This window comes from Numida meleagris, chromosome 13 (assembly GCF_002078875.1).
Source record: "Numida meleagris isolate 19003 breed g44 Domestic line chromosome 13, NumMel1.0, whole genome shotgun sequence".
Lineage (NCBI taxonomy): Eukaryota > Metazoa > Chordata > Aves > Galliformes > Numididae > Numida > Numida meleagris.
Window position 1 is genome coordinate 6303630 of NC_034421.1, and position 26332 is coordinate 6329961.

The following is a 26332-nucleotide window of genomic DNA, read 5'->3' on the forward strand; positions in this document are numbered from 1 at the left end:
ACAATGTAAAAGACAATTGCAGTGGTTTTAATTAAAGGCTTTACATGTTTCAGGCGCTGCTGATCAATTAGTGGATTCACAGTGTTGATAAGGCAACAACCTCCCTCTGCTCCCCCGTCCCTTCCCTGCTCATTTTACCAGCAGTGGTTGCGCTCAATGCTCTTTTCCATGTGTAGTTCTGTAACACACAGTGCTATGCTAAACCATAACATTTCTGTCTACAGCAAGAGAGAGAGAGGCCAGTGCCAATGCAAACTAAGTCCAGTACGCTGAAGTGCTGAGTCCATAAACTTTGTACATCAGTGCAAAAGAAACACATTCTGTTTCTGCTGAGAACATGCACGTCCAGCCAGAAGTGCACCATTCAGTACAGCTGGATGAGCTGCAGGTTAAACCACCAAGGACCCACATTCACTGTGCCTTCTCCAGTGCCCAGGTTACCAAATGCACCCGGTGCAGCTCTCCCAGGTATTCGTTCTCACCACGGGATCAAGAATAGCTCAGATTTCACCTTTGAGCTGCGCACAGGTGCTGCCAACGTGAGCAAGCCCAGAGCCAGGCCAGGATCCCTGCCCAGGCACCCCAGTGCATCCCTGCTCGCAGCAAAGCACCGGGCAGTGCCCAGTGACAGCGGCCTGTTGGCATCGCCTGCAGCTGCACCCTGAGAGCATCTCTGAGGCAACAGCACTGAGGCAGCTTGTGCAGCAGGACTGATCCTCCCCCTCCTGGAGGGAAGAGTAGATTTTAACAACGTAACGTTAAAAAAAAAAAAAAAAATGCAGAGAAAGCAAACCTCAGTCAAGTTTCTAGCAAGGGAAGAAATGCCACAAACCAGGTTCGGTGCTAATGGATGCTATTCACAGTCCATGCACGGAAGATTCTGAAGTCGGTTCTATTCCAGTGTCAGCAGCTTTGTATCAGCACAGTCCAAAAAGCCACCGCACGGTGTGCGGGATTCGGGGCCCGTCTCCTCCATTTTCTCCACTGTTTGCATTTCAGCCTGAGCTCAGCGACGCCGCCCCGTGCGTCACGGCACTTTGCACAGCTGAGGTAAAGGAAGGCAGAGCTACGGGCTGCCCCGCAGCCACGCACAGAGCCAGCAGCACGCCCTGCCTGCCTGCCCTCAAAGAGAAAGCGGCACCGCTCCGTTTCGTAGTGCAACACCCCAGCAAAAAGCTCCACGCTTTTCTCAGACTTTAAATTAAAAAAAAAAAAAAATTAAAAAACGCAATATCGGTTTTGCGCAACGGTGCTGATTTTGCACACACTGCAAGCTGCAGCGCGTGGGAGCTGCTATCCCAGAGACACGGCAACGTGAACGCTTCATGCAACAGCCTTCCTGTGCTCTACCTTGGGAAAGAGAAATGTAACGGACGCGGAGTGGTGCAGTCCCTGGGTCCCTGCCCCGTCCCTGAGGCTCGGGGACACCTGACTGGGGCCATCCGTGTGCAGAGCTCCGTGCAGCGCTGTGGGTTTTGGGCAGCAGGGCCCAGTGGGTGCCTCCGCTCCGAGGGCCCCTGCGTGGCGGGGCGGTGCAGCCTCACTTCTTCTCCAGGAAGGGGGCGAAGAGCCCCCAGTCGAAAGCGAGCATGGCCTGGGGATGGGGCCGCTCCTTGGGCTTCTTGAAGTTGTCCTTCTCGGTGCGTAGAGCCCGCAGCACTTCCAGTGGCTCCTTCCTGCCTGTGAACTTCTGCACAGCCTCCTCCCTGCAGGGGCAATGGCTGCACTGGGACCGGGGTGTGACAGAGACAGATGGGGACAGAGCTCAGCCCCAGGACTGAGAGACACCGGGAGGACACTGGAAGGACACTGGGTCACCCTCCCTTCCCTCTGGGCTTGGTTTCCCCATCGATTCCAAAGCTGCTGGGAGAAGGGAGGGATGCCAGAATGGGGAGTGGACTGGGGGCAAAAGCAGCAGCATGGGGACAGAGCTGCTCCTTCCAATCCCACCCAGTTCAGGGCCAACACATGTGCATGCCCCCCACACCGATGCTGCTTACGTGACCCTGAGGAAGGGGTTGTAGAGGAACTCCTCCTGCAGCGTGGAGGGCACCGTGGGCAGATCCTCATCGTCCCGCTGCTGCGAGGAACCACAGGCGTCCAAACCATGCCAGCACCCGGCAGCCCCCCCCCCACCCCGCAGGGCACGGCCGCTTACTTTGGCCCAAGCCAGTTTCTTCTTCACCGCTTCGTTCTCTGGTTCCACTTTGAGGGCAAACTTCAGGTTCCGGACCGTGCACTCGTGGCCACAGAACACCTTCTGCGAGGGCAGCGTGGAGCACCCAGTGTTACACGCACTCCCAATCCCACCACACCCCACATGTTCCCATCGTTGTTCTGGGGCTCTCCCTAAGACGGGGCTGAGATTTTGGGGGGGTGGGGGGGTTGGCACTCACCGTCTCCTTGGGCAGAGCCCCCAGCACCTGGGTGAAGTTGGCGTACATCTGCTCCGCTGTCCCCTCCAGGAACCGCCCGCAGCCCCCCACGAACAGCGTGTCACCTGCAGGGATGGAGTGAGGGTGAGGGGGGGGGGAGCACTGCCCCCAAAGCCAGAGGGGTGCAAAGCGTTCACCCCGCGGGTTCGGCGGGCGCCTATCGGGAGATACCTGAGAACAGCGCCGGCGCATCCGGGGAGCCGTCCTCCCACATGAAGTAGCACATGTGGCCCGAAGTGTGGCACGGGGTGAAGAGGCACCGCACGCGGATGGCTCCGAACTGCGGGGACGGAGATCAGCGCCGGGCACGGGACGGGCTCAGAACCTCCTCCCCTCCCCTCCCCTCCCCCAGCGCCCCACGCACCGTCAGCTCCTCGTCGGGGGCCACGCGGTGCGTTAAGGCCCCGATGCGCTCGTCCGCACCGTACACCCGCAGCCCCGGGCACAGCCTGACCAGCTCCTCGTTGCCCCGCGCGTGGTCCCTGCGGGGGCAGAGGGGCAATGGGCACCGGGTACCCCCCACAACGGGGCGCTGCCCGCGCTCTCCCAGCGCCGGCGCTCACCAGTGGTGGTGGGTGCTGAGGACGGCGCGGAGCACAGCATCCTCCTTGCGGACGATCTCCAGCAGCTGAAAGGGACAAGAGGGTGAAGGGAGGAGGTGACAGCGCAGCGCTGGGTCTGCCCCGCGGCACGCAGAGGGCAGCGGGGCCAGGGAGAGGAATCGCCACCGTCCCCGGTACGGAGGAAGGCGCGGCCCCAGCGCTCGGGGCGGGGCAGGAGGGGCCGCTCCAGGGGGCGGCGGCACTTCGTGGCCACGGCGCTTTATGGCCACGGCGCTTCACGGCCGCCGTTCCCGCAGCCCTGCCCGCCGCCTCCAGCTCGCGCAGCCCCGCAGAGGAAGGACGCGGCCGAGCGACAGCAAGGAACGCGCCACCAGAAGCGATGCCCTCGGCACAGCGCGCAGCCCCGGCGGCTCTCACCCGCTTGGGGACGGCGGCGTCCACCGCGACCGCGTCCCGGGTGCTCTCGTCGATCACCAGGTACATGTAGTTGTCCTCCAGCACCGAGATCACCTTCACCTTCATGCTCCGCAAAGCCCCCGGCCCCGCCGCCGCGCACCCACGCGGGGGACGACGCGCGGAACGCGGCCCCCACCTGCGGGCAGCGCCGCCCGGCGCAGTGCGGGCAGCGGGGCGGGGCCTCGGGACTTCCTCCTCCTCCTCCCTCCCCCCCCCCCCCTCGTTCTTTCGTTCCCTCCCTCCTTCCTCCCCGCTGTCATTCCCTCTTTACTTCCTTTTGTTCCCCCCCTCTCTCATTCCTTCCCTTCTTTTCCTCCTTCCCGCTTTTCTTCATCCCCGAAATTTCCTCCTTTGCCTTTCCTTCTTCCCTCCCCTCCCCTTTTCCTTCTTCCTTCCATTCCCTCCCCTTCTTCCCTCCCTTCCTCTATCCACTCCCAGTGCCCAGGTCGCAGTGCAGTGGGTCCATTCCCCCCCAGAGCCCCCAGGCTGAGGCCGGGGCTGCACGGGGCGTTAGAGGAAAGCTGCTGTAAGTTGGCTGGTACGAAGAAAGAAAGAAGAGCAGGAGCTGGAGCTGCACCTGTTGCAGACTGCCACACCGCTTACAGTTGCGTTTATTTCCTCAGTGGTCAAGCAGCGGTCAGTACAGTCATGCTTCGTTGTAGCAGCACAGCATTCGAGTTAAGGAGTCAGTAACATTTTAGGTACCTTTTTTTTTTTTTAACCTGACGTACATAAAAAATTTAACTTCTTTTTTTAAAAAACAAAACCAAACCAACAAAGAAGTGGTGCTACACCAAACTCTGCTCGCACACTGCCACTTGACAACAGCAGGCCCTGGTCACAGCGGCTGCGAGCTCGTTACGGCATCGCTGCCCATCACACCCAGCAGGAGAGGAGCTGGCTGCAGGGTACGCGTGAATCACGGCAGCACCCCGCATCTGCTCCCACTGAACTCAGCTCTGCGAGCCGCAGCCTCCCAGCAGACAAATCCCTTCTTCCTTTCTGTCTACGACTACAAGTAAAGTACAGCTCGCACCCAGGAGCAGCAAGCAGGTGCCATGCAAGCGGGCTGCAGGTAACAGAGGAAGGGCATAAGCAACAGTGCAATCTCTGAGCCAGCACGCTGCCTGGAAAAGTTACTGCAGCGTTACGCCACCGGGAAGTGGTTTAATGCAGCCAGAAGTGATGCTCTGAATAAGCAGCAGCATGGAAGAAAAGCTGAAATCTTCAGCTGGCAACGCAGTTACTGCATTTTATCCCTCTTTGAAATGGAGACTGGTGAACGTCGCTTAAAACAGCCCCAGTGCCACAGTCTGTGTTCACATCAGGCGCCCACAAAAGTAACGGGGATTTGTTCCTGGGCCTCGAGCTCTGACCCATCCCCACTCCAGCCCCCAGCCACGTACCAACACCTGTACAATGAGCTGCATGTGACAGCTTGAGAGCCAGCAACAGAGGGATAAATATTCTTCATCATAATATAAATATGCTGTAGAATGTCTCAACAGAATATCTCAACAAGGGCAAAGTGCTTTTTTTTTTTTTTCCTTAATTAAAACAAACTAGAAACCTAAACAGGACTGTCTGGACCACGACAGAATTTCTAAAACATCTGAACAGCCTAAGTTACTATGAAACGACAATAAAGTGACACAAAGGCAGAGTGCTCAGTCCCTCGGGACGCGGAAGTTGTCCTTCTCTTTCCTGATGGCTCCCATGGTGCGGATGGGGTCGGTCTCCCCAGCGTGCTCCTGAACCGTCTTCTCCCTGCCAGGAGGGAACACCGAGGATGGTAAATGCACAGCCTGCAAGATAATGTCTTGGCTATGAAGCCACTGCTACCACATTTCACCTGCATCAAGGGGATACGTTTCATTTTAGACCAAGGACTCGGGGCTTCGGTGTAAGCCTATCAGCTCCTGCACCTTGAGGGGCATCATACCACACCCATCTGCAGTTCCCACACATCCATACCTCACTCGCATGAAGGGGTTGTACGTAAACTCTTCTGCAATGGTGGAGGGTATGGTTGGCTCTCCACTGTCATATTTGGCCTAGAACAAGAGAAAGAGTTCTGCCTGATGAGGAATGTTTTGGAGAACAAGAAATGTCCTGTGTATGAGCCACGACGGGTAAAGTGCTCCATCTAACTGCCTGAACTGCTCCTCAGCCACACCATCAGGCAGACAGGGCCAAGGTGCACACGCAGAGACCGGAGTCCCAGGTCCTGAGTCTTTCCTGGGACAGAGCTGATCCTCTTAGAGTGGGTGAAAATCAGCCTCAGCCTGTAATGGTACCAAGATGTTCCCAGGGAGGGTCACATCTCCACAAAACAGCAAAGCGCGCTCTCTATGCCCCTCACACAACCCTGCTCTCCAGCACATTGTTCCCCCAGTTGCACAACTGTATTGTCACGTCTCATTCTCAGCTCCCTCTCCTCAGCCTCTTTTCCCTCTACATTGTCCCCTCTTTTCTACCTCCTCAGGGAGGCTCTAGCCCCACAGTAGCACCCAGCAAGTCAAGGGAAAGGATGGATATACTCACCTTGGCCCAAGCAAGCTTTTCCTGGATGCTGACATTGTTGGGTTCAACGTGTCGAGCAAATTTGAGGTTGTTGATAGTGTATTCATGGCCACAGTAAACTCTCTAGGAAGAAAAAATCCCACATGGTAATTCTGAAGGTATGAAGGTGGACTGCTGGGTTTCATCAACATTAACAGACAGATGCAGGCAAAGTGCCAGGAGCTATCAGCCAGTACTACGTGCCAACTTACAGGTAAGCCTCATGAAAGAACCCATGTGTCCCAGCCCTGCCCCAGCCTTTGTTTCAATTAGCAGCCTCTGCTCTTCCCTCACAGAACACAAATGTATTTGGAGTCCATATTTCATTCTCTAAAGAATCCAGCTACTCAGCATCAAAGGCAGTTCCTGACATAAGCAAGCGTTCCTTCAACGCACGAGAAATGTCCTCATCAAACAACAGCGTTACTGGGAAGGCAGATTTGTTGATGTCTGCAGTAGCTTCTGGCTGGTTAACGTCCTAGCACAAGAGTTTCGTACCGTTTCAGGATCCAAGCTGCCCAAAATCTCAATCAACGCTCTGTACATTTCCTCAGGGGTCCCCTCAAAGAACTTCCCGCAGCCAGCCACGAACAGCGTGTCACCTGCAAGCGAGGTGAGACATGGCATCAGGACCAGACATGGCTCCTCACACCCAGGTGTGAGCACACGCTCCCACAGTGTGGAAGTTAGGTTGGCTGCACTAGTAATAAGGAACGAATGCCCATCCAGAGCCAGGAGCACACAGGCAGAGGGGGAGCTTGTTTCTCTGCAACAGACTGCCAGTGATGTAACCTCCCAACTCCTCACCTGTAAAAACTGCAGGTGGCTCGGAGCTATTTGGCTTAGTCACATAATAACAGATGTGTCCAGAAGTGTGACACGGCGTACAGAGGCATTTCACATTAAGAGATCCCACCTGAGAAGAAGGCAGAAGACTAGAGCTTAGGCTACTGTCTGGTAGCATTTGTACCATTAGAAAAGAATTGCAGCTATCACAATGGCCTGGCAGTCCTACAGACAAATTCTCATGTAGCTGGCCAGTAACGTTAGCTCTTTTCCTGGGAGAGTCCAGCACAAGAATTTTATGGTAGGGACTTGGAATGGTGCTGTTTCCTCTTAGCAGGTGTTGTTATAAAGAGAACTGCCAGCTTTCTTCATTTGCATGCAGAGTGACTCAGCGTCTGGTTGGCAGCAAGAGCAAATAGATCCAGAGCAACGCAAAATCCTAAACAAAGTTAATCAAGCGTAAAAAGCTCCAAACAAAAACGAAGCTGAGCAGTAGAAGTGGAAGACGCTCAGGAAAATGGAGGAATTAGACACATTCATGAGGACCTTTCCCTCACAGTCTTAATTTGCAAACCTTCCCGTGTTTTTCTGCGCTCCCTTCTTTGCTGCTGACCCCCCCCAGAAAGGTGCACTGCAGGACTAGCAGTGCCATTCATGCCAGCCTGCGCATGTCACAGCAGTTGATGCAATCTGCCAGCTCATCTACAAACAAACAGCCACATTTCAGCAAGGTCTGCCACTGAAGCTCTGGAAGAGCAATGCAGGCAGCTCGCCCTGCTGGCCCACTTTCTCTTCAGCCTGTATTTCAGCCTTCATTCAGAGAGGACCACTTGCATTTCTTCAGTGCTAACCAGGCTGTAAGCAGAACACAAGCCCTGTGCTTTCATGTTGTGGCTCTGACCACTCCAGCTAAGGTAGCTATCCAAGAACAGACAGACATCCAGCATGACATACAGGTGTCTGAGCAATACCAGAGCTACCATCAACAAAATATCACTGGTTAGAAGGAAACAGAGGGGTTACGGTTCATAGTGCTGGAAAAGGGGGAAAGATGTAGCTGAACCATCAACCACCTCCGAGAGACATTAAAAAGCTAAAAAATGCTGTGACACAAATGGAAGATGTCCCCAACCAAATCCAGAAGCTCACTCCCTTTACCTTGAGTGACGTAAGGTGAGACACTTTCTGTGTCAGTGCTCCAACTCTGCTGTCTCCCCCATACACACGCAACCCCGTCTCCATCTTTACAAGCTTCTCATTTCCTCCAGCATGGTCCCTAGAAGGTCAGAAAAATGGATTTTGCTAAGGACAAAGACAAACTGATTGTAACTCACATTGCAATGGCAACATCCAGATGATCATCAGTCTCCCAGTATCCAGACATCTAACACCGTCCTCATATTAAAGGGCATGCTACATCAGCACTAGCAGAGGGTTCCTTTAAGTGCCAGTTAGGAAGTGCTGGTGGCTGCAGAGCAGCAAGCTCGGGGAAGATTTCAACATAGGACCTTGGTCACTGTCTCTTCAACAAGTCCCCTCAATTTCACTCCTAGTTGGGAAATAACAAGTTTAGAGGATCACAGCCAACTGTCCATTAACTACAGCACTGGGAGAGCAGGCTAATTGGGATATATGCAGTTCAGTGGCCTCACTCCACTGCTACTCAGGTTCAACATTGCAAAACTGCTAAAGCTTTACGTCCCTGGCAGAGTTAATGTGCAATCCTGGTAACGCTCCCACAACGGCTGACTATGCTTTAGAGGCACGACCTAGCAACTCACTGCAAGCCTGCTGCCTTCTGCACTCCACACATACACTTATTTCACCGACCTGCTGGAATAAGTCACCACTTCAAAGGCTAAAGGCACTGACACAGAGAACTTGTTGTCTACAGAATGTACCTGGTCACAGCAAGAGTTGCTCTTAGGAAAGTCTGGCTTGGCTCCAAGCTTTTCTGTCTTTGTTGTGCACTCTGCTACTTCATGCTTATTTCTCTGCACTTCACTTTCTGATGTGCTTTGGAGCAAGAAATGACCAGACTGTCCTTCCTCAGAGCTACTCAGTGGCTGCAATCAAACAGCAGTTGGGATAGCTTAAGCATGACCAGTCAGGCAGCCTGGGCATGTTCTAGTGGGGATCTTGATGTAAGCAACTTCAAAGCAGCCCTCTACGTCCAGACCCATTGGTACACTCATGGACCTGTGTGCATGGCACAGACTCTGGAGATCACAATACAGCAGACAGTTACCAGTGATGGTGTGTGGTCAGGACAGTGGTCAGCTTCACGCCATGCTTTTTGACTGCATCCAAAACCTGCAGACACAGAGCACAGCAAGAGCATTACGACTCGCTTACACAACACACCTGGTGCCTGCTCTACATGCAACGACTACAAAGTTTAAGAGCCACACCTCCATGCAAAAGTCCTGCTGACTCTGCAGAGAACTCATCCCTCATCTTGTAGTCATTACAGATCAGGACACAAGCTCTCTGATCCAGCTGGGCTGTGACTAAACCCTCGGTCCTATTTCCTCTTTTCTGCACATGAGCAAACTTAAGGGGGAAAAACAAAATCGGGTCAGTAACTCCTGAAGGCACGGAGAAGCTGTCTGAAGCTCAGAGCCTCTGAAGCCTTGTCAGCACACAGGAGAGGCTAATATCTCCTGACTTTCCTCCAAGCCTGAGTCACCCTGTGACTAATTCTCTTGTGTACGTGGCAGCGTGGAAGTATTCTAGCAGCACACCCGCTCGCGGGACAGCGGGCAGCATTACCTTCTGGGGCTGCACAGGGTCCACTATTGCAGCCTCCTTCGTTTCCTCGTCAATGAGGAGGTACATGTAGTTGTCAGTGAGCGCTGGGAGTAACTCCACCTTCATGTCGGCTTGCGTGACCGTCTTCGACTTCCTCTGCTCGTGCTCTGTGTGCAGGAAGACAGCTCGCAGCTGCGCTGGACCTGGGGACGAAAAACAAAATTCAGCTCATGGGAGGATCACGGTGCTCCGCAGCTTCACAGAGAGGGACGGGACACTGCTCGCAGGGGTGTGGACATGCAGGCAAAGCGCTGTACCTTGATCGGAGAGAAGATTTCAAGAGGCAGGAAAACAGAACAGAGAGGGAACACTTGGACAAAGGTCAGCCTGAGACAGTGACTTTGCAAAAAAAAAAAGCACAAAACGTCGTGTTACAACCAAAAGGAATTAAAAATAAAAAAGGAGAAATACAGACATTGCTAGAACAGGAATATCTGGTTCATTAAATGGGGAAATCTCATCTTACACAGTGCTGTGAAGGGAAGATGGGCTCTCTGTGCAGACAGCCCAATACCAGGCACGCACTGCAGGGAGCTTCCTTGCAATGGGCTGCCTTGATACAACAGCAGTGCTTCCCTATTTGCTTTTGCTTAAATGCTTAATTGAATCCAAGGAACAAATCTGATTCCAGATGCAAATAACCTGGGCACCACTTCCCCCTCACCCTTTTCAACTCATAGATACTAAGTTCTTAAAGAAAGAACCCAGTCACAAGAAGCTCTGCTGTAAAGAAGGGAACAAAGAGTGTGATGCCTTCAGTTGCTGGGGACCACACAGCCCTGGGTCCGTGCACACACAGGGAAAGAGGCAGCAGTCTATGACAGAAGCCAGTAAACACCCAAGGCACAGCACTGAAGGTGCGTGCACAGGGCTGGCTCAGCTCCTGTCTCATTTTGCACCGCTGACCCTAAGGCTCCAACACTTGGTGCTCAGCACCATCAGTGCCAAAGGGAGAGGCCACCACACTGCTAATCAGCCTGGCCCACTCTCCAAGCAGTCCCTGCCCACCTCTGATAAGAGAGAAGAGGCCTGGCAGGCTGACCCAGCCACCACAGCGAACCCGGAGCTCTGCAGGGACACAACCACAGCACTGCAAAGCTGAGCGCACAGCTCTGAGCCAGGTGTGCAGCAGATGCATCAAGGCCCCTCTGATCCTGCCCAGAACGTCCTCCCCTCCTGTGTCCACCAGATCCCTTGTTCTACGGGAAGGTTAAATTAAATGCAGTGCTGAAAAGAATCCCGAAGCACAACAGCGTAGGCATGCACTGGGGGTTTGACACGGTGGGCATGTAGTGCTGAAGGACGGATCCATACCTGCCAAGTGTTCCTTTGGAGCAGAAGTGTACTTCCAAAAAAAAAAAAAAAAGACAGAAAAAACAAACCCTTACTATTGCTCGATAGGAAAAGAACTCAAGCAATTGCTCCTCAGCTGCTCCCTAACTTAAAGCACTTTTGCTTTGGACACTGTCCTTGTTTATGTAAGAGATGCAAACTGGAAAAAAAAAAATTGAAACACAAGAAAACAGAAACTTAACTCTGAGTCGAAGGAATTACTCACATACTTAAAATGCCTTCTTCCTATGAACCATTTCTAACCTTGGCCACGATCCTGATGCCTCTTTGCATGTTTAATTCACAATTCTGGCACAACAAACAAACAAACTGCACCACAGAAGGAAATGGTTTTCTAAAATGCAATTTAAAGAAAGGAATGGGAAAGCATCCGCGCAGTATGAAACCCATTCTCAAGTCCCATCTGCAGCTGAGCTGCGCCCTTCAGTCTGATCCAAAGCTGTCACGCACACCCAGCACTGTTCTTACGAGCAGCTCAGACTCAGTTCTGCTCATTGAAGCTTCCCAGCAGCGCATAACCCCCGCACCTAACACAGAGAGCAAATCAAGATCACGTGCCCGCTCCAAAACGATAAGGTCCACTGACTCCGCTTCCAGCCGGCTTTGCACCACGTTTCCACCCCCCCCAGCGCCTGAAGCAGAGCAGCAGTGCCCTTCGGATCGCACAGCTCTGTTCAGGACGGGCTGCCAGCAGAGCCTGACTCTGAGAGGGGCAGGGATCGCAGGTGGGCAGCGTTAATGTTATCACAGCAATGCATACGTGCAGGAGGCTGAAGGCAGGCAGGCAGCAGGTCGTTAAGTAACAGGCTCCTTCAGAAAAAAGGGCGCCTTGTGCATTTTGTCCATAGTATTCTGTTTGACTCTGTTGTAAAGAGTGGAAAATTCCTGTTCCAAATGCGGCTGTCACACACGCCGACTGCACACACATCCCCAGGGTTCATCTCTGCGTCGCCCCATAAGGAGAAACACCACGTTCGTTTTCTATACGCTCTGCACACAGATGTTTTTGGGTACCAGACGAGTTACCCTCTGTAACCGCTGCCCCACAGGCAGGCTGCAGCACCCAGCCACGCTCAGTGCAATGCATGCGGGGTGTGCACCCACCCTGCAGCCCAGCGGCTCCGAGCTGCCTGCTCCTCGGCTCAGAATGCGTAGGGACAAGGTAGCACCAGGGCTCCAAGGCCGACAGCGGCTGCAGCGAATTCTGGCTCATTAAGGCCAGGTTTTAAAATTAGGAATGATGCAAAAGGCCACTGTGAGACTTACAGAGGCACCTTTAAGCTAAAGGCCAAGCTCTGATTTAAAGAGACGCTTTCAGAATTCAGGCCCCAGATTGTAAATGCACAGCCTCGACTTTTTTTTTTTCCTTCCCCCTCCCTTTTCTCTTTTGCATTAATAATTTTACATTATTATTTTACAATGCAATTTCCCATCAAACCCAGTTAAAATTCTACGCCTCGTCCCTCAACCCCTGTCCTCCAGAGCAACCGGCAGCACTCGGGCAGCCCGGCAACTCTCCAGGATCCTCCCAGATCCCCCCACCACCACGAACAGCGCGAGGCAGCAGCTAAGCAGACACTGACCTACTTGGGGCTGTGAGTCAGCTTAAAACGCCCGGCGCACCCCTGAGCAGCGAAAGGAGAAGAGAAACCATCAGCAAACTGCGGAGCTTTGCTAGGGGGAGCGCCGCCAGCCCCGGGCCGCCCCCACCGCGGCCGCTCTGAGTCCCCGCAGCCCCTCCGCGTCCCCGCAGGAGCAGGTGAGCGCCGGGCGCGGCGCTCCGCCCGCCCCACGTACCGGCTCGGAGCAGGGCCCCGGCTCCCAGCGCAGCCAGGGCGGTGCCGAGGCTCCGCCAGCCCCCGCGGAGCATGGTGCGCTCGGCAGCGGCGCGCCCCGCCCGGCCCCGTTACCTTCGCTCCCCGCCCAGCGGCCGGGCCCGGGGAGGGGGGGAGGCGGGCGGCCCCGCTCGGCCCCGGCCCGGAGTGCGACGGGGGCGGTGCTGCGCTGCCGCCCGCCCCCTGCCCGCCGCTCCCGGGCCTCGCAGTTTTTTGTTTTTTGTTGTTTTTTTTTTTAATTTTATTTTTAATTAATTATTATTATTATATTTTTTTTTTGCAGCCAAGCGATTCGCTAACCCGGGTCAGAGGGGCTGGGTGAGGAGGCGCACGCCTGCCCTGGGGGAGGGAGCGACAGGCGGCAGGAAGGAAGGAAGGAAGGAAGGAGAGCGGGGCCGGAGGAGGAGCGCGGAGCTCGGCGGGGTTTGCACCTCCGGGTACGGCAAGGGCGGCCCAAGGGCACCCGGGAAAGGAGAGCCGCGGCGCTGATGGCTTCCTCCAGGCCCCTGGCCCGGTTCTGGGAGTGGGGCAAGAATATCGTCTGCGTGGGGCGCAACTATGCCGAGCACGCCAAGGAGATGGGGAACGCGCTGCCCGCGGAGCCCCTCTTCTTCCTCAAGCCCTCTTCGGCTTACCTGCGGGAAGGCTCGCCCATCCTGCGGCCCTACTACTGCACCGACCTGCACCACGAAGTGGAGCTGGGGGTGGTGATCGGGAAGAGAACCCAGGCCGTGTCCCAGGAGGCTGCTATGGAGCACGTGGCCGGCTATGCCCTGTGCCTGGACATGACCGCTAGGGACACGCAGAAAGAGTGCAAAAAGAAGGGTTTGCCCTGGACCTTGGCCAAGGCCTTCAGCACATCGTGCCCGGTCAGTGAATTTGTGCCCAAGGAGAAGATCCCAGACCCTCACAAGCTGAAGATCTGGCTCAAGGTGAATGGACAGCTGAGGCAGGAGGGAGAGACCTCCTCTATGATCTTCTCTATCCCCCACCTGATCAGCTACATCAGCGAAATTGTCACCCTGGAAGAAGGAGATTTGATTCTGACAGGATCTCCCAGCGGAGTCGGCTCTGTGCAAGAAAATGACGAGATAGAGGCTGGGATAAATGACATCTTGTCCATGCGCTTCAAGGTGGCCCAGCAGACGCGCCGGTCCTAACCAGCAGCCTGGCTGGGAGCCCTGTCTGCGTAGGAAGAGCCTTTTGGGGAACACTGAGTGAACAAAGAAACACACCCACCATCCTGTGTGTTAAACTTAGATAGCCTAAGCATCTCCTGGACTCTTGGTTATCAAAGCTGCGTAGCTCATGAAGACCTTTGGCTGAAACAACCCCATTTCCATGGAGCTTCAGCCTCCTGAGAGGCTGTAAAGCTGGGGTCAGGCCAGGAGTCCAACCCAGCCTGGGGCCACTGATTAATACCTAAACTGTACCTTGGAACTTTGTATTCAGCTGTGCTGGGGAGGTGAAAACAGGGTGGGAAATGCAGCAGCAGGACTGACTGACACTGTGCGCGCTCTTCTGCTCGCGCTTTGAGTGTTGCCAATGTACTGTCTTAAAATAAAACCTAAGAACTGAAGCATTAATGTGATGCTGTACAGAAAGTGCTCTGGGGTGTTGGTAAGGCCTGCAGCTGTCTGCGTGGTACCTGCTCATTAGTAGGAAGGCTTCTGTGTTCCACCCATGCTTGGCTTCCTTGCACAGACGCAGTAAAGTAGCAAGAATGTACTCAAGGAAAAATAAAAAGTTGAACCTGAGGACTGGAATCCACTCGGGGTGTGCAGCCCTGTGCTCTGCAAGCTGTCGAGGAGGGGTCTTTTTAGCTTGAGGGGCTCCAGGGGCTGTCCCATGGGTGATCAAGCAGCAGTCAGAGGTGCTCCACTCCAGGCTGCGGGGGCCAGCGCTGGCTCCCCCTGGCATCACTGGGAGCTGCAGTGGAAAAGAACAGCAGTGAAACACAGGGAAGCCTATGGGAAAGGTGTCTGCAAAGTGCCACGTATGTTTTTATCATTACAGCAAATAATCTTTAAAACTGTAGATGTTTTTAACTGTGATTTCTACAGTAGGCCACCATTTTGAAAGGTGTGCATTCTCAAAGCACAGACTTGCATGCTGGGAGGGGCTCATTTCAGTGGTTTTATTTCCAAGATTTAGGATTATATTTTGCAAATGTATGAGCTTCAAGGCACTGTGCTTAAAGGAAAATGTAGCTGCTTTTCACACTTCTTTTGAAGATATCCTTAGGAACAACAGTTGTGCATGCCCCCGCAACACCACCTCCACCAGGCACTAATCCTGCCAGCATGTGTGCACTTCAGATTGCTGCATTTTAGCTTCAGTCAGTGGCTTAAAAGCACATGTAAAATCTCTTTGTCTGATGAGGCCTTGTAATTACTAAATACTATGGCCTAAGGAACTGAGGCCAACTGAAACACAACATTTAGCCATTATATCTGAGCAGAACAAGCCCCTGGCCTATAGAAGTCAAAGTGTACCTTGTGTCCCAGGTATGCTTAGAAGATGAGGACTGCTGGAAATCAACTGCAGGCTATGCTAATACAGAAATAGATAAACAAACAAAACCCTGGAGAATGGCAAAATGTACATACCTGGGTTCATTATGTTCAGCTAAGAAAAACTGTGCTGGGGAAGAGTTCTTTCGTGTCTGCCACCTACAGTCTTAGCCTGATTATTTGGTCATCAGAGGTCCCTGCTAAATGATTACTCTGTTCTAAGAAAACTTAGTCTGCCCTAGAGAAAAGAAAACTTGCAAAAATCTTTGCTGTTTCCATTCCAAGCCTCTGCAGTTGCCAAAGGCTTTATGTTTGGACTCACCAACATATGCCACAAACGCATTAGTATTTGAAAGTGGGCCTTTATTTATTTTTAAGTTACACAGAAGTAGCACAACAGTAGCATAGCAGTTAAAAAACAAAAGTCAAGAGATCTGTCCTGTGCTAATTGTTATTTCTGGTTTTTCAGAAGTTTCCCATATTTCCCAAACTGAGTGAAGAAGGCTTCCACCTCCCTTCTAAAGGGTTAAATTCAGTAGAACTAACTTTTCTTAGGCTGTGGACCTGCTACACTTTTTAAAGTACAATCACCTTAAAAACATCACCACAGAAACCCCCTTACAACAGTTAGTAATGCATATTCCTTGGCAAAATAACAGTGACAACAACCTTCTACCTCCAATAACTTGGTGAAGAAATGGTCTTTTCCCAGCTGTTACCAAGCCACATGGTGCAGCTTCTTTCCCAGCAGGCTCTGACTTGCCTCTATAGGGTCTGCTGGTTTGCATGAAAGTATATTCACTTTCAGACCAGTTCTCCAACTGGGTGACAAGGTAATCTGCAAAAATGAATAAAGGACTTTGTTTTCACTGCTGTATCAATGAACAGATTTTATGTTATGTACCTATTACTACCAAAGTCAAATGCTTTCCTGAAAGTGGAAGCAGAGGGTGGAGTAGATTGAAGAGCAAGAACAGTTTTGCTAAGATGGGTAAGTTTTAAAACAGGGAGTCAGTTTAGGGTTGTCCTAAAACAGGCAGTTCAATGAAAAAAAGGAATCCAGTATAGTGTAAAGCATATTGGAATATTCAGAATACATACAAAAACTGATGCTTATTTTGAAAAATTTAGCAGAATTGACATGGAATATGTCAGTATTAAACATTCTACCTAATAATTTAAAACAATAGCTGTTTTCCATTAGATACCAACTTTAAAATAAATCTTGCTCCGTTCCAGAAGAAGTTGCCATTTCAATGCAGTCCTCTTGTCTTCTGCTAGAGTGAGGAACTCATGGACCTATTAATAACATGACATCACTGAACACTTCAGCACATAGCTATAACATCTCCACAATAAAATGATGATGTAAAGATTTAACACATTTTTAAGCTGTGCTTTTTCAGTTTTAACACAGTGTTTGATATACATACACAGTCAGACAATGAACTGCAGGGGATTCCAACCATCTTCTCTGAGAAGCGTAAATTAATTAAAGTGGTATTCTGAACAGGGTATTCACTCTTGCATTTCATATGTTTCTTCTTATTAGCAGCCAATGACTTCTAAGTTTTTACTGACGTGTATATGAAGAACATATATACATATGAAGAACAGTTATAGGTATTTGTAAGTTACATTTTATTTGAGCTATAAGCATGATGAGAACAACCTCATTTATTTCTACTTACAGTGCAGCCTAAGGTTTCCTCAGCTATGCAGTCAGATAGGTAACAAGAGTAAAGGGTGCCTGTATGATCTGTCAGATCAACGAGGATGTCAAAGCTCACGAAAGTTGGCTTTGAGTCTGAAGAGATGTCACCACAGAAGGTGCATGTGTTTGACGTTTCATTCACCACAAAATGGCATACTGAACTGAAACACAGAAAGGTAATTAGAGCATGTATGTAATTCCTTCTTGCCCGAGCCTGTTCTTTAGGCTGAGATTTCCCAAGAGACTCTTAAAAAAAAAAAAAATCATCTACACTTTCAAACGCATGTGAGAAGACCTCTTTCTTCTTCCTTCCTCTAGGACCAGAAAGTCCTTCAAAAGGCAGCTCTTCTTCCTTGCTGATGCTGAAAATTCTACACAACAGAAATTCAGATGCCAACCGCCAGAGCAGTTTTATTTCTTGTCCAGAACTAGACTAAATACTGTTCTATCTAATTTGGGTCAGGGTAGAAGAAAGAAAACACTTTTAAAATACAAATTTAGAAGAAATAGTTGCTTACCATCTGTTGCGAATAACTTTAGATACGTTATCATCAATGTCCAGCATAGAAATGTAGCCATAAATTATGCCTAAGACTGGTTCAGGTTTTCCATCACTCTGTAGAGCTTTTTCCTTCAGCTGCTTCACAGTATAAACATCAACTATCGTCTCCACTACAAATTTAAAAGACATGTGAGTCTAAGAAACAAACCACACAGAAAAGCAGCAGCATAAAAAAGACCGTAAGAAGAGATTATTTAATCTGAAGCGTCAGAAAAGCAGTGCACGTCTTCCTTTTGGAGCAGGCTTATCATTATGGAGAAAAAAAAAAAGAATAAAATCAAGAAAATCTTATACTTAAAATTTGTATCTCCCCAAATGAGTTTTTGACAAAAAAACTTGCAATTTTTCTTACTTAAGCCAGAAAGAGCATGTCAGGCCACACGCTTGCTTAGTCACCAAGTGCTATGATACATAAATGGTAACATAGGGAATAGGCCTGTTAACAGTTCAGGCTTGAAGTATGCAGCCAGGCTTTAGTTTATGTTCTACAAACAGAGTATGAACTTGAAATTTCAACTGCACCACGAAACTACACTATCTAGTTCTATAAAATCAAAGTGTTTGGATCCACGCTTACAGTTAATGGATTCTTTCAGTTGTTCCTCCATTTTATCATGCAGAGCTCCTGATTGTGCACTCTCTTTTATGAAGCTGAAGAGAACATTTGCTTCAGCAGTTTCTTGGAAAAAAAAAACAGATATTTTTAAGTAATGGATATATGTAATATACAAATAGATCAAAAATTGTATTGTATAACTTTTTTAGTTCAGCTACAACCAACATCATGTCTCTTGGAATTAGCCAAGAGATGCATTTCTCTTTTTTTTTGTTTAACCATTAGTGATACATAGAATGTATGCTTCATTCATACAGTAGAATGTATGGAGGCTGCTTAGATTAGATAGATAGATAGATAGATAGATAGACAGAAAAACAAACACATAATAGTGTTGTGGAAGCCAAAAGCTTGGTCACTGTATAACAGTCAAGAAGCAGGAAGCTTTCTGAGGCAAACTGGTAGAAGTCAGACCTCCAACGAATTCACTCATGCTTTCTAATCTGTAGTGATTACTAATACTAAAGTGGTATGTCAACAGCTCTTACCTGGATTAGTTGTAATAATGGTCTTTGATATCACAGTTGCAGTCATACAGTTCCTGAATTTGTCAAAATTTACTCTCACATCTGATGCAAATATTACTGGGCACAAAATAAAAAAGAAAAAAATGTTACTTTAGAATACAGATTGCATTAAGAACTACAGAAAAAAAAAAAAAAAAAACCAGAAAATTATACCTGTTTCTCGTGGGATCCAACTCTGTGCAAGCTGGATAGATTCATTATCCCAACTAAACCAAAAGAAGTTAAGGTGTCAGAACATTTCTGAAAAGGCACTAGTACTTTTAAGAACAAATCTATTAAATTATACAGTTATAACTAGAATCGGTCAAAGGGAACAATTCCTTCATTACATGCACATGCAAGCAAAAAGAAATACTATGTGTATCCACATGCATTTAGTTCACAGCCAGCTAGGATGCTTGAAGTATGGTCCAATACAGTCCCTATTTAATCCCTTGCCAAATAGGATAAAATAAAGGGCTATTAGACTGTTCAAAATAAATATCACAAAATATGGAAAAATACTGCATATATTTCAAAGCTGTGCGTCAAGTAATTTCTAACTAAAGGAAACCAGAGTGAAAGTAGCTGCTTATCATCTAAGCCTTTTCTCTGGGAACAAGTTGTTTGCTGACATCACTAGACCACATGTTCAGCCAGCTTCCCAACACTGGAATCCTTGTAAACTGTGAATAAGACTAGAGTGAGGTCAGTAGTAGCCCTCAACAGTGATGATTTGATGGTTAGGTCCCTTGATAAAATCTCATACAGTTCCTCTTCAGTTTGGATAGCAAGAACACTGCCAAAGCATAGTTTTCATCTGTTGTTAATTAATCCCTACAAAAAGATTTCTGCTCTTTACTTTTCACCCGGCATTGCTCCATCGGTGAATGGCCTCTGAAATATCTTCACTATCGTTGTTCATTGCACAAGGATCTCCTTAAAAACCACACCTATCTCCCCTCCACTTCTTAATCCTGTTTGGCTTTAGAAATGAAGCATATTCCTCTTTTTTCCCTCACAAGTTTGTGGAAGAAATGAACTAACTTTGCAAATGTTTTTAAAGGCCATGTCCTGAATTAGCGCAAAATTCGCAATAAAAAAATACAACTGTTTGGAACTAAGCTTCATTTTGCCATCTGTTAGCTAGCAGTCTGTCGGTAAGTCATACACCTAGACGTGTAAGGTTACTCTGTGGGGTCTTTGTAAAGTCTCTGCTTAATGTCTGTTGCTGCCTCATCACAGTTACCACACAAATAACAATGCGTTTAAGACAGTATTGTAAGCAGTAAGCATTACATTCTTTACCTACTCTTGCATGAATGTATTTCAGTAAATTAAAACATATTGTACCATATTATTGGGAAAGACATCTCTGTTTCATCGTAGAGCTTTACTTCACACCTCTGACCTTTTCTTTTGTCTGAAGTTATGAAGTACTTTGGCTCACCAACCTTTAAAAAGACAGAGGAGCAATCTGTAAGAAGTAATACTCTCAAATACTCTCAGTGTTTAGGAGCATAAGAGTGATAACTTAGAGAGCAGACAACTTTAAAAGCAGGGGGAGGGGGGAACTATACACAACTAAATAAAACCTATACACCACTCTAAAATTAACAGCATTAATTTTACTTCAAGATAAAGGGACACGTTTTATTTTATAAGAATCAGCAGTTTACATATTTGCAAGTTATCGACTGCTTTCACATGCGTGATTTCAAAAAGACAACTTATTTAGAGCATTTCCATTCCCTTAGTTTCCTCCCCTGTGTTGGAGATGAAAATTTCGAGTAGCTCGTACTTCAAATCAGTTGAAATCACTGCCAACCTAAACAAACAACAGCGATTCCCACTCACTGAGTCCAAAAATCAATACTCACGCTTAAGGCAATGAAGTTACCCCTGCTGAGTAGAAAAACACCAGTCTCTTATGGCACCTTAACTTACTGACATTACAGCTGCAAGCACATTAAGAATTCTTCCATCAAGGCTCTGTCCATTTGCAGTGATATCACCCAATGAATAATAATCCTGAGGGTCCTTGACAGGTAGATGCACCAGAGAAAGTAGTTTGGTGTCCATTTCGTAACATGAAGAAGTTTTGACAACTGAATGACTTTCACTGATCAGCAATTTGTAGCAACTAGAAAGGATGCACACACACACACACACACACACACACACACACACACACACACACACACACAAAACAACAAAAAAGCATCAATTAACATTTCATTTAACCAATTCACTAACACTCTAGAATGTTGATTCATTTTCCTTATAGATGGATGCATATTTCAACTTTTCAGTAATGTTTAAATATAATTTTAGAACTTTCCTCCTGCAGAAGATTTATGATTGTGTTCTGAATACTTGTTCAGAACTGGAAATCCAGATAGCAATGTAGAATATGTATTTTTAAGTCTTTCAGCCCTAAAATAAAATAGGTTCTGAAATGACTGTAATCCAGGTAATTGGCATCGTGACATAGTGAGACTACTGCAGTCAGACTGGATTTGGTAGCAGGTTTTCGAAATTGTCCTATGACTTTAGTAATATTTTTATTATTCAAAAATATTTTAATAACTTTATTACTTTTGTTATTTCAGGGCAAAACTCAAGAGGCTATGTAATGAAAAATATATTTTATTTTGAGATTACCTGACCACTACTTCTACCGATAGCACACTGCTAGAATGGGCTGGCAATGAAAGAAAGTGATCCTTCTGGAAAGACCTACCAGCCTACACTACACCTTTACCTCGGAGTCGCAGGGTTGAATTTTTCTTCCTTTTCTCCTTCCTTTGACTGGACTAAAGGATTTTCAATTGTAACTAAGATAAAACAGCAGTGAGTTAAGTTAGAACACTGAATACAGATGCATGTAGAGAGAAGTAGCTTTATAAATATAGTTGTTTCCCAGGTAGGATATGGAAAAGTACATACATGTGCAAGAGCTTGTGTTAAATGCTTTCATTCTGAAAACATTATCTGGTCATACAGCTCGCATTACAGCCAGAGTCCCACAGGAGTCCTCAAGACATTTAATGGAAACAAAATGACTAAAAGTTGTTGTGTGCATAGTCTTGAAGCCACAGCGCTCATCCGAACACTGGATCATGGGCAGCAGGCTTTTTATTAATGATATCAAAGCACAGACTGTAAATAAATAGAAGGTTTTTCTTGTGTGTGTGTGTTGTTATTTTTTTTTATGAACAATCATAGTAATACCTATAAGTAGCGAAGGCAAAGAAAAAGACTGAACTACTTTGCAGAGTTGATTTTTCATAATTTATAAGAATTTAATGTATTGCAAGAATTTAGATCGATTTAACTACAGGTGAGTTGTGGGTGGCTGCATTCAGTGGGTTTGTATCTGGTCTCTTTGCTGACATATTTACTGGTTTTCAATTTAAAACGTAGGGATCTTATTCCGTTCCTCTTTATGCTTAACGTAACTGAACAATTTGTTTCCAATTAGACTGTTTTCCAAGTCCTCCGAGGAAAACACAGTAAAACCACAAATACATAACACTGATTTACTGGGGAAAAAAAAAAAGAAAACAAAAACACAAACACATTCAAACAGAAACATATTAAGAATAAACTCCCACTTACCACAGTCACCAACTCTAAAGCTTTCTGAAAGGGATCTAATATATTCTTCTCTGCCCCAAGAATTTACATTAATAAAATAAGTTGGTGAGTCACGAATAGTGAAACTGAATGTGTATCTTTCAGACCCAATGTCTGCAAAAACAAACGCTACTGTTAGACTTCACTAGCACACCTTAGCTTCTAGACTCTATTCCAGAATATATGTGTAAAAGCTATTATTACAGGGTTTTGCTAGATCTATCACAGAGAACCACTATCCGCAAAGTGGAGAATACCACTAGAGGTCAGCAGACTTGTCGGTAAACGCATTGGTGATCCCGAATGGGGACGGCTACCGTTCCTCCAGTGGTACCTCTACCTTACTGTCCACGTACAGCTATCACTTCATAGCGCTATAGTAGCTTATCAATCTAATGCAAGAGAAATAAAAGAACGGTAGGATACTAGATTCAAAGCAGCCATCCTAGGTGTTGACAAACATATTACCAGGCAAGATTGTGAGTGAGTGTAAACGCTAACAAAAATATTCTAGTGGGTAGACAGCCTTCAGAGAGCTGTGCCCATGGGTGAGAACCTGACGACATACAAGGCTGCAGATCACAGGCAATATCACAGCCCAGAGATTATTAGGGCGTTTAAATGAATGAATGAAAGGGTTTCCAGCTCTGTGGAAAGTTCAACATCAAGAGGGCATCAGTGAGTCTCAGAAATACCGCACTCTGTTTTCTCTCGCATCAAATTAACAAATTTTTTCATAGATCATACACATCTGCAATATATCATTTTTAAACCATCTGTGCCGGCCGTATAGCAATCTGCAGACTGTAGTTTTGTGGAGGCATGGCTATGAACCACCACAGTTTCCAACTACATGGAATTGTTTCTGGTGAGGATGACTTCCCTGCCAGAGCAGGCTGGCTCAGCACGGTGGCAATACCAAGAGAATAACTGAGCACTTGGCACAGAGCTGGAATAGCTGCAGCCAGATGCTTCCTAGCAGAGTCTGTGCTGTCCCAAAGCTGTAGATACATTGTTTCATTTTCCAATTAACAGTGTATTATCAATGTGTGATTCCCATTTTTTCTTTATGAACATACAATAATATTAATTTGGCATTGCTCAGACCATAAATTACTTGTTTCACTCCTTACGAACACCCCTCAACATCTATATGAGAGAATGAATAGGAACAATCCATAATCAGCACCAGCAGTGTTCGTGGTAATAGTGTGTTCAGACTGGTACCATCTTCTTCAGACCCCAAAATACTTCTATGCTGGAGTTCTTCAAAATGAATTCTAATTGCTAAAGTTTAGCCAAACTAATACCGCTCTCTTTCCTCTTGCTTCCCACCCCCCCAATCTTGGGGGGCCATTTCTATTCTATACACTTCAGACTAAGAGGTCTGTTTATCATTTAAATATCGATTTCAGTCAAACATGCCAAAGTATACCACATAACAAAATGAAGTAAAAATGATTTTAAAAGACTCTACTTTTTCTGTCTGGAAAGCCTCTGACATCTGTTTTTCCAATAACCACACCGATTACATTCTAGAAAATAAAAAGATTATACAATAAGAGTATTAAACACAGATGTATATGATGAATTAGATTTCATGGACTTGTACTCCACTGATGATAATAAGCATATTTCTGACTGGTAATCGCTTTAATCTATTTATTCCACAGTACCATATGAACAAAGGATTAAAACATAAACATACAATGTTACTTTAAAAAATGTGATGAAAAATATTAAAAGAACTACATCTGTTTCTGTTTGTAAAGGCAACGAGTGGACAAAAGTTCACCCGAAAACATTCACAATTTTGTCTGTTCACAGTATCATCTCCTCAGGTAGGCAGTAATATTGTTGTTTCACGCTTTGTGCACAGGCCTCAGATCTTAAATCTGCTATGAAAAGGCTGGATAGGATTTATTTTACAGTTAAGCATCCACTGTATTCCCTGCTGTCACCACAGAGATGCACACTTGTACATCCACAGGGACGGCCCTTTATGGCATCTTCATCTTAACAGCAGAAATTTCTGCAGGTGCTTTGCCTCTGTCAAATGACCACAATGGGGCCTTAGGCAATAAGCTTTTTGATGATGAAAACAAAATTAATCTTGCTCTGCTTTGCTAAACTTTTATTCATTACGAAAAAGCAACCCAGTCTCAGCTGCAGAACAAAACTGCTAGGAACACTCACACAACAAGAAAGATATCCTATGCCATGAACAACTTGCAGTGTTGAAAAGGCAGGTAAAAACACAGCGAGTGGGCCAGAAAAGCATGACAAGCAGTAGTTTCAGCCTTTTTTTTTTTTTTTTTTTTTTTTTAAAGATTACAGAAATATCACATTTTAGACAACGCTGATGTAGAATAATGTAGAGTAATATATAATAATATGTATTATCTGTGTGGGGTTTTTTTTAAAGGTCTCAGTGTGAGAAAAGAGCACAGAAGTACAAGTCTGGGAATTTATGAAAGCCGGTAACAAAGACTGGAAGGGGAGACTGTCATTATAATACAGCATAGAGAGAGGTGGAAAGACAGAAGGCCCTGAGGCTACGGAGGTATCTTCCACTTCTGACTTTCATAAACCAGCATTACACATGTATTTCTCAGCAGATTACCCTAATTGCCATAAATTCTGAAAGGGATGAACGGAATGAAAGGAATGAAACCATTAAGTGTCCCATGTCTCTTCCACATCACACACATGTGAGCTTACCGGCTGCGCTCCACAACTTTCTTGTCCCAGCAGGGGAACTGTAGCAGTCAGTTAGCAAGGGGCAGTCCAGCAATTTAATAAGCAACACATACTGAATTTTGCATCTATTCACAAAGCACTGCAATCTGACTGACCTGACTACAAACATGCAATACCTTTATGCGCTCAGAAATCTAGTCTCATGATCCCAGTTTACTTTGAATCACTAGATGGAGCAAGGTCACTGTGTTATCCCATACTGATGGACAAACTCAGAAGGATATAGGCATTAACTGTGTAACAATGTAGTTCTTTCAGTCTTTCTGTAATAGAATATTTTCTATCTATCTGCAGCATGTGGTGATTTAGATTAGAATTTTATTTTTGGGTTTGCTTCTGAAAAAAAAAAAATACATTTCAGTTAAATCTCACTACAGTACACTCTCCATCATGCTGCTGGTCTGAAGAACTGACATTTAGGATGACTTTTCACATGAACTATGCTCGTGTAAATCTGCAGTTTCCAAAAGAGGTCTCCACTATTCCTTCTGCAAATATATGCATCGTTCTCATGTTAGTGCGAAGCCTGCACAGCAAGCTGACAAAAAAAAAAGTGATCTGGCTGAAAACTACTGGGGGAAGGGAGGGTGCAGGAGGGCATAAAAACTTCCAGAGATCATTTCCTCTATCAACTTATTGTGCAACAATACAAGCATTGCTTTTGCCAAAAGAGGAGGAGTGGAACTCTCCTGGCACTAAGGAGTAGGCCATGCTGCCTTTTTTGGCAGAGCAGTGCTTGAGCAGTCACTCAACCAAATCATGACACTACAGCATTACAACACTGCAAGTTTCTTACAGCTCGATCTATTTTACTTTTAAAAAATAAACTGCAAAGTAAAAAATTATGGGATTTAGACACTTGGAATGCCATGAGCTCAGCTGCTTTAACTTCCTAAATGCATGCTGATCAGTCTATCTTAAGATATTGGTAAGCTACCTTACTAAAAATATTTTATTTCCTGTATGTTTGCTAAATGCAACACTCAGTATTATTCTTATTTGTAAAAATAAAAGCTTTTAACTGAGTCAGTGAATCCCTGTATTTGGGAGTACCAGTGAGTGACAGATTAAATGAATTTTGTTGGAGACCAGGAGTTTCTAAAAAGTTGATAAGAGCACACAGTGCCACTGTGAGAGCATCTGAAACTCTCCTCCCTTGTTCATCTCTCTTCTGTGATTTCTCTTTCACTTATTTAAAGTAAATGAGAACAAAGGGCTAAA

General features: G+C 47.0%; 5 protein-coding genes across 24 annotated transcripts in view; 1 reads left to right on the forward strand and 4 right to left on the reverse strand.

The window, feature by feature from the left end:
* Positions 1-968, reverse strand: part of LOC110405803 (mesothelin-like) — a 37066-nt gene extending 36098 nt beyond the window's left edge. For all 10 annotated transcript variants that reach the window (XM_021411499.1, XM_021411502.1, XM_021411495.1 and 7 more), the window contains exon 1: positions 833-968. The gene's annotated coding sequence lies outside the window, so the exon portion shown is untranslated. The remainder of the gene's footprint in view (positions 1-832) is intronic.
* On the reverse strand, positions 7-3639 carry LOC110405805 (hydroxyacylglutathione hydrolase-like protein). The gene is made up of 8 exons (XM_021411504.1): positions 3416-3639; positions 2999-3063; positions 2800-2917; positions 2607-2715; positions 2397-2500; positions 2159-2260; positions 2001-2080; positions 7-1706 (listed from the first exon to the last, which is right to left on the reverse strand). Exons 1-8 carry the CDS (start codon positions 3518-3520, stop codon positions 1541-1543), a joined length of 849 nt encoding a protein of 282 aa, XP_021267179.1. The 5' UTR covers positions 3521-3639; the 3' UTR covers positions 7-1540.
* On the reverse strand, positions 4026-13573 carry LOC110405831 (hydroxyacylglutathione hydrolase, mitochondrial). Of its 8 annotated transcripts, none has more exons than XM_021411573.1 (10): positions 12877-12894; positions 12550-12591; positions 9575-9756; positions 9051-9115; positions 7961-8078; positions 6824-6932; positions 6515-6618; positions 5999-6100; positions 5429-5508; positions 4026-5221 (listed from the first exon to the last, which is right to left on the reverse strand). In XM_021411573.1, exons 3-10 carry the CDS (start codon positions 9677-9679, stop codon positions 5122-5124), a joined length of 783 nt encoding a protein of 260 aa, XP_021267248.1. In that variant the 5' UTR covers positions 9680-9756; positions 12550-12591; positions 12877-12894; the 3' UTR covers positions 4026-5121. The 8 variants fall into 8 exon arrangements, with proteins under 8 accessions (XP_021267248.1, XP_021267246.1, XP_021267252.1 ...); XM_021411571.1 differs by having other exon boundaries at positions 12764-12878; XM_021411577.1 differs by lacking the exon at positions 12550-12591 and having other exon boundaries at positions 12877-12988.
* Positions 12590-14387, forward strand: FAHD1 (fumarylacetoacetate hydrolase domain containing 1). Its single transcript, XM_021411578.1, has 2 exons — positions 12590-12725; positions 13085-14387. Exon 2 carries the CDS (start codon positions 13290-13292, stop codon positions 13959-13961), a length of 672 nt encoding a protein of 223 aa, XP_021267253.1. The 5' UTR covers positions 12590-12725; positions 13085-13289; the 3' UTR covers positions 13962-14387.
* MEIOB (meiosis specific with OB domains) overlaps positions 14478-26332 on the reverse strand; it is a 15150-nt gene continuing 3295 nt past the window's right edge. For 2 of the 4 annotated variants that reach the window (XM_021411567.1, XM_021411566.1), the window contains exons 4-15: positions 23829-23886; positions 22334-22465; positions 21477-21549; positions 20660-20855; positions 20066-20166; positions 18887-18939; positions 18695-18790; positions 18168-18269; positions 17547-17700; positions 17006-17189; positions 16527-16613; positions 14478-16152 (exon numbers count right to left, since the gene is read on the reverse strand). In XM_021411567.1, the coding sequence (XP_021267242.1) occupies positions 16030-16152; positions 16527-16613; positions 17006-17189; positions 17547-17700; positions 18168-18269; positions 18695-18790; positions 18887-18939; positions 20066-20166; positions 20660-20855; positions 21477-21549; positions 22334-22465; positions 23829-23886 (1359 nt within the window). In that variant the 3' untranslated portion in view covers positions 14478-16029. The remainder of the gene's footprint in view (positions 16153-16526; positions 16614-17005; positions 17190-17546; positions 17701-18167; positions 18270-18694; positions 18791-18886; positions 18940-20065; positions 20167-20659; positions 20856-21476; positions 21550-22333; positions 22466-23828; positions 23887-26332) is intronic. The other 2 variants (XM_021411568.1, XM_021411569.1) reach the window with 2 other exon arrangements.

Bases quoted from the DNA above. Each gene is read 5' to 3' on its own strand.
- LOC110405805 (XM_021411504.1), bottom strand. From the start codon at position 3,520: ATGAAGGTGAAGGTGATCTCGGTGCTGGAGGACAACTACATGTACCTG. The intron at 2,261-2,396 runs GTGAGTGCCAAC...CTGCCCTCGCAG, and splicing joins GGGCTCTGCCCAAGGAGACG to AAGGTGTTCTGTGGCCACGA. The intron at 2,081-2,158 runs GTAAGCGGCCGT...GGTTCCTCGCAG, and splicing joins AGAAACTGGCTTGGGCCAAA to CAGCGGGACGATGAGGATCT.
- LOC110405831 (XM_021411570.1), bottom strand. From the start codon at position 12,836: ATGCTCCGCGGGGGCTGGCGGAGCCTCGGCACCGCCCTGGCTGCGCTG. The intron at 6,101-6,514 runs GTACGAAACTCT...TTTTCTTCCTAG, and splicing joins GCAGCTTGGATCCTGAAACG to AGAGTTTACTGTGGCCATGA. The intron at 5,222-5,428 runs GTATGGATGTGT...CCCTCCTGGCAG, and splicing joins AACCCCTTCATGCGAGTGAG to GGAGAAGACGGTTCAGGAGC.
- FAHD1 (XM_021411578.1), top strand. From the start codon at position 13,290: ATGGCTTCCTCCAGGCCCCTGGCCCGGTTCTGGGAGTGGGGCAAGAAT.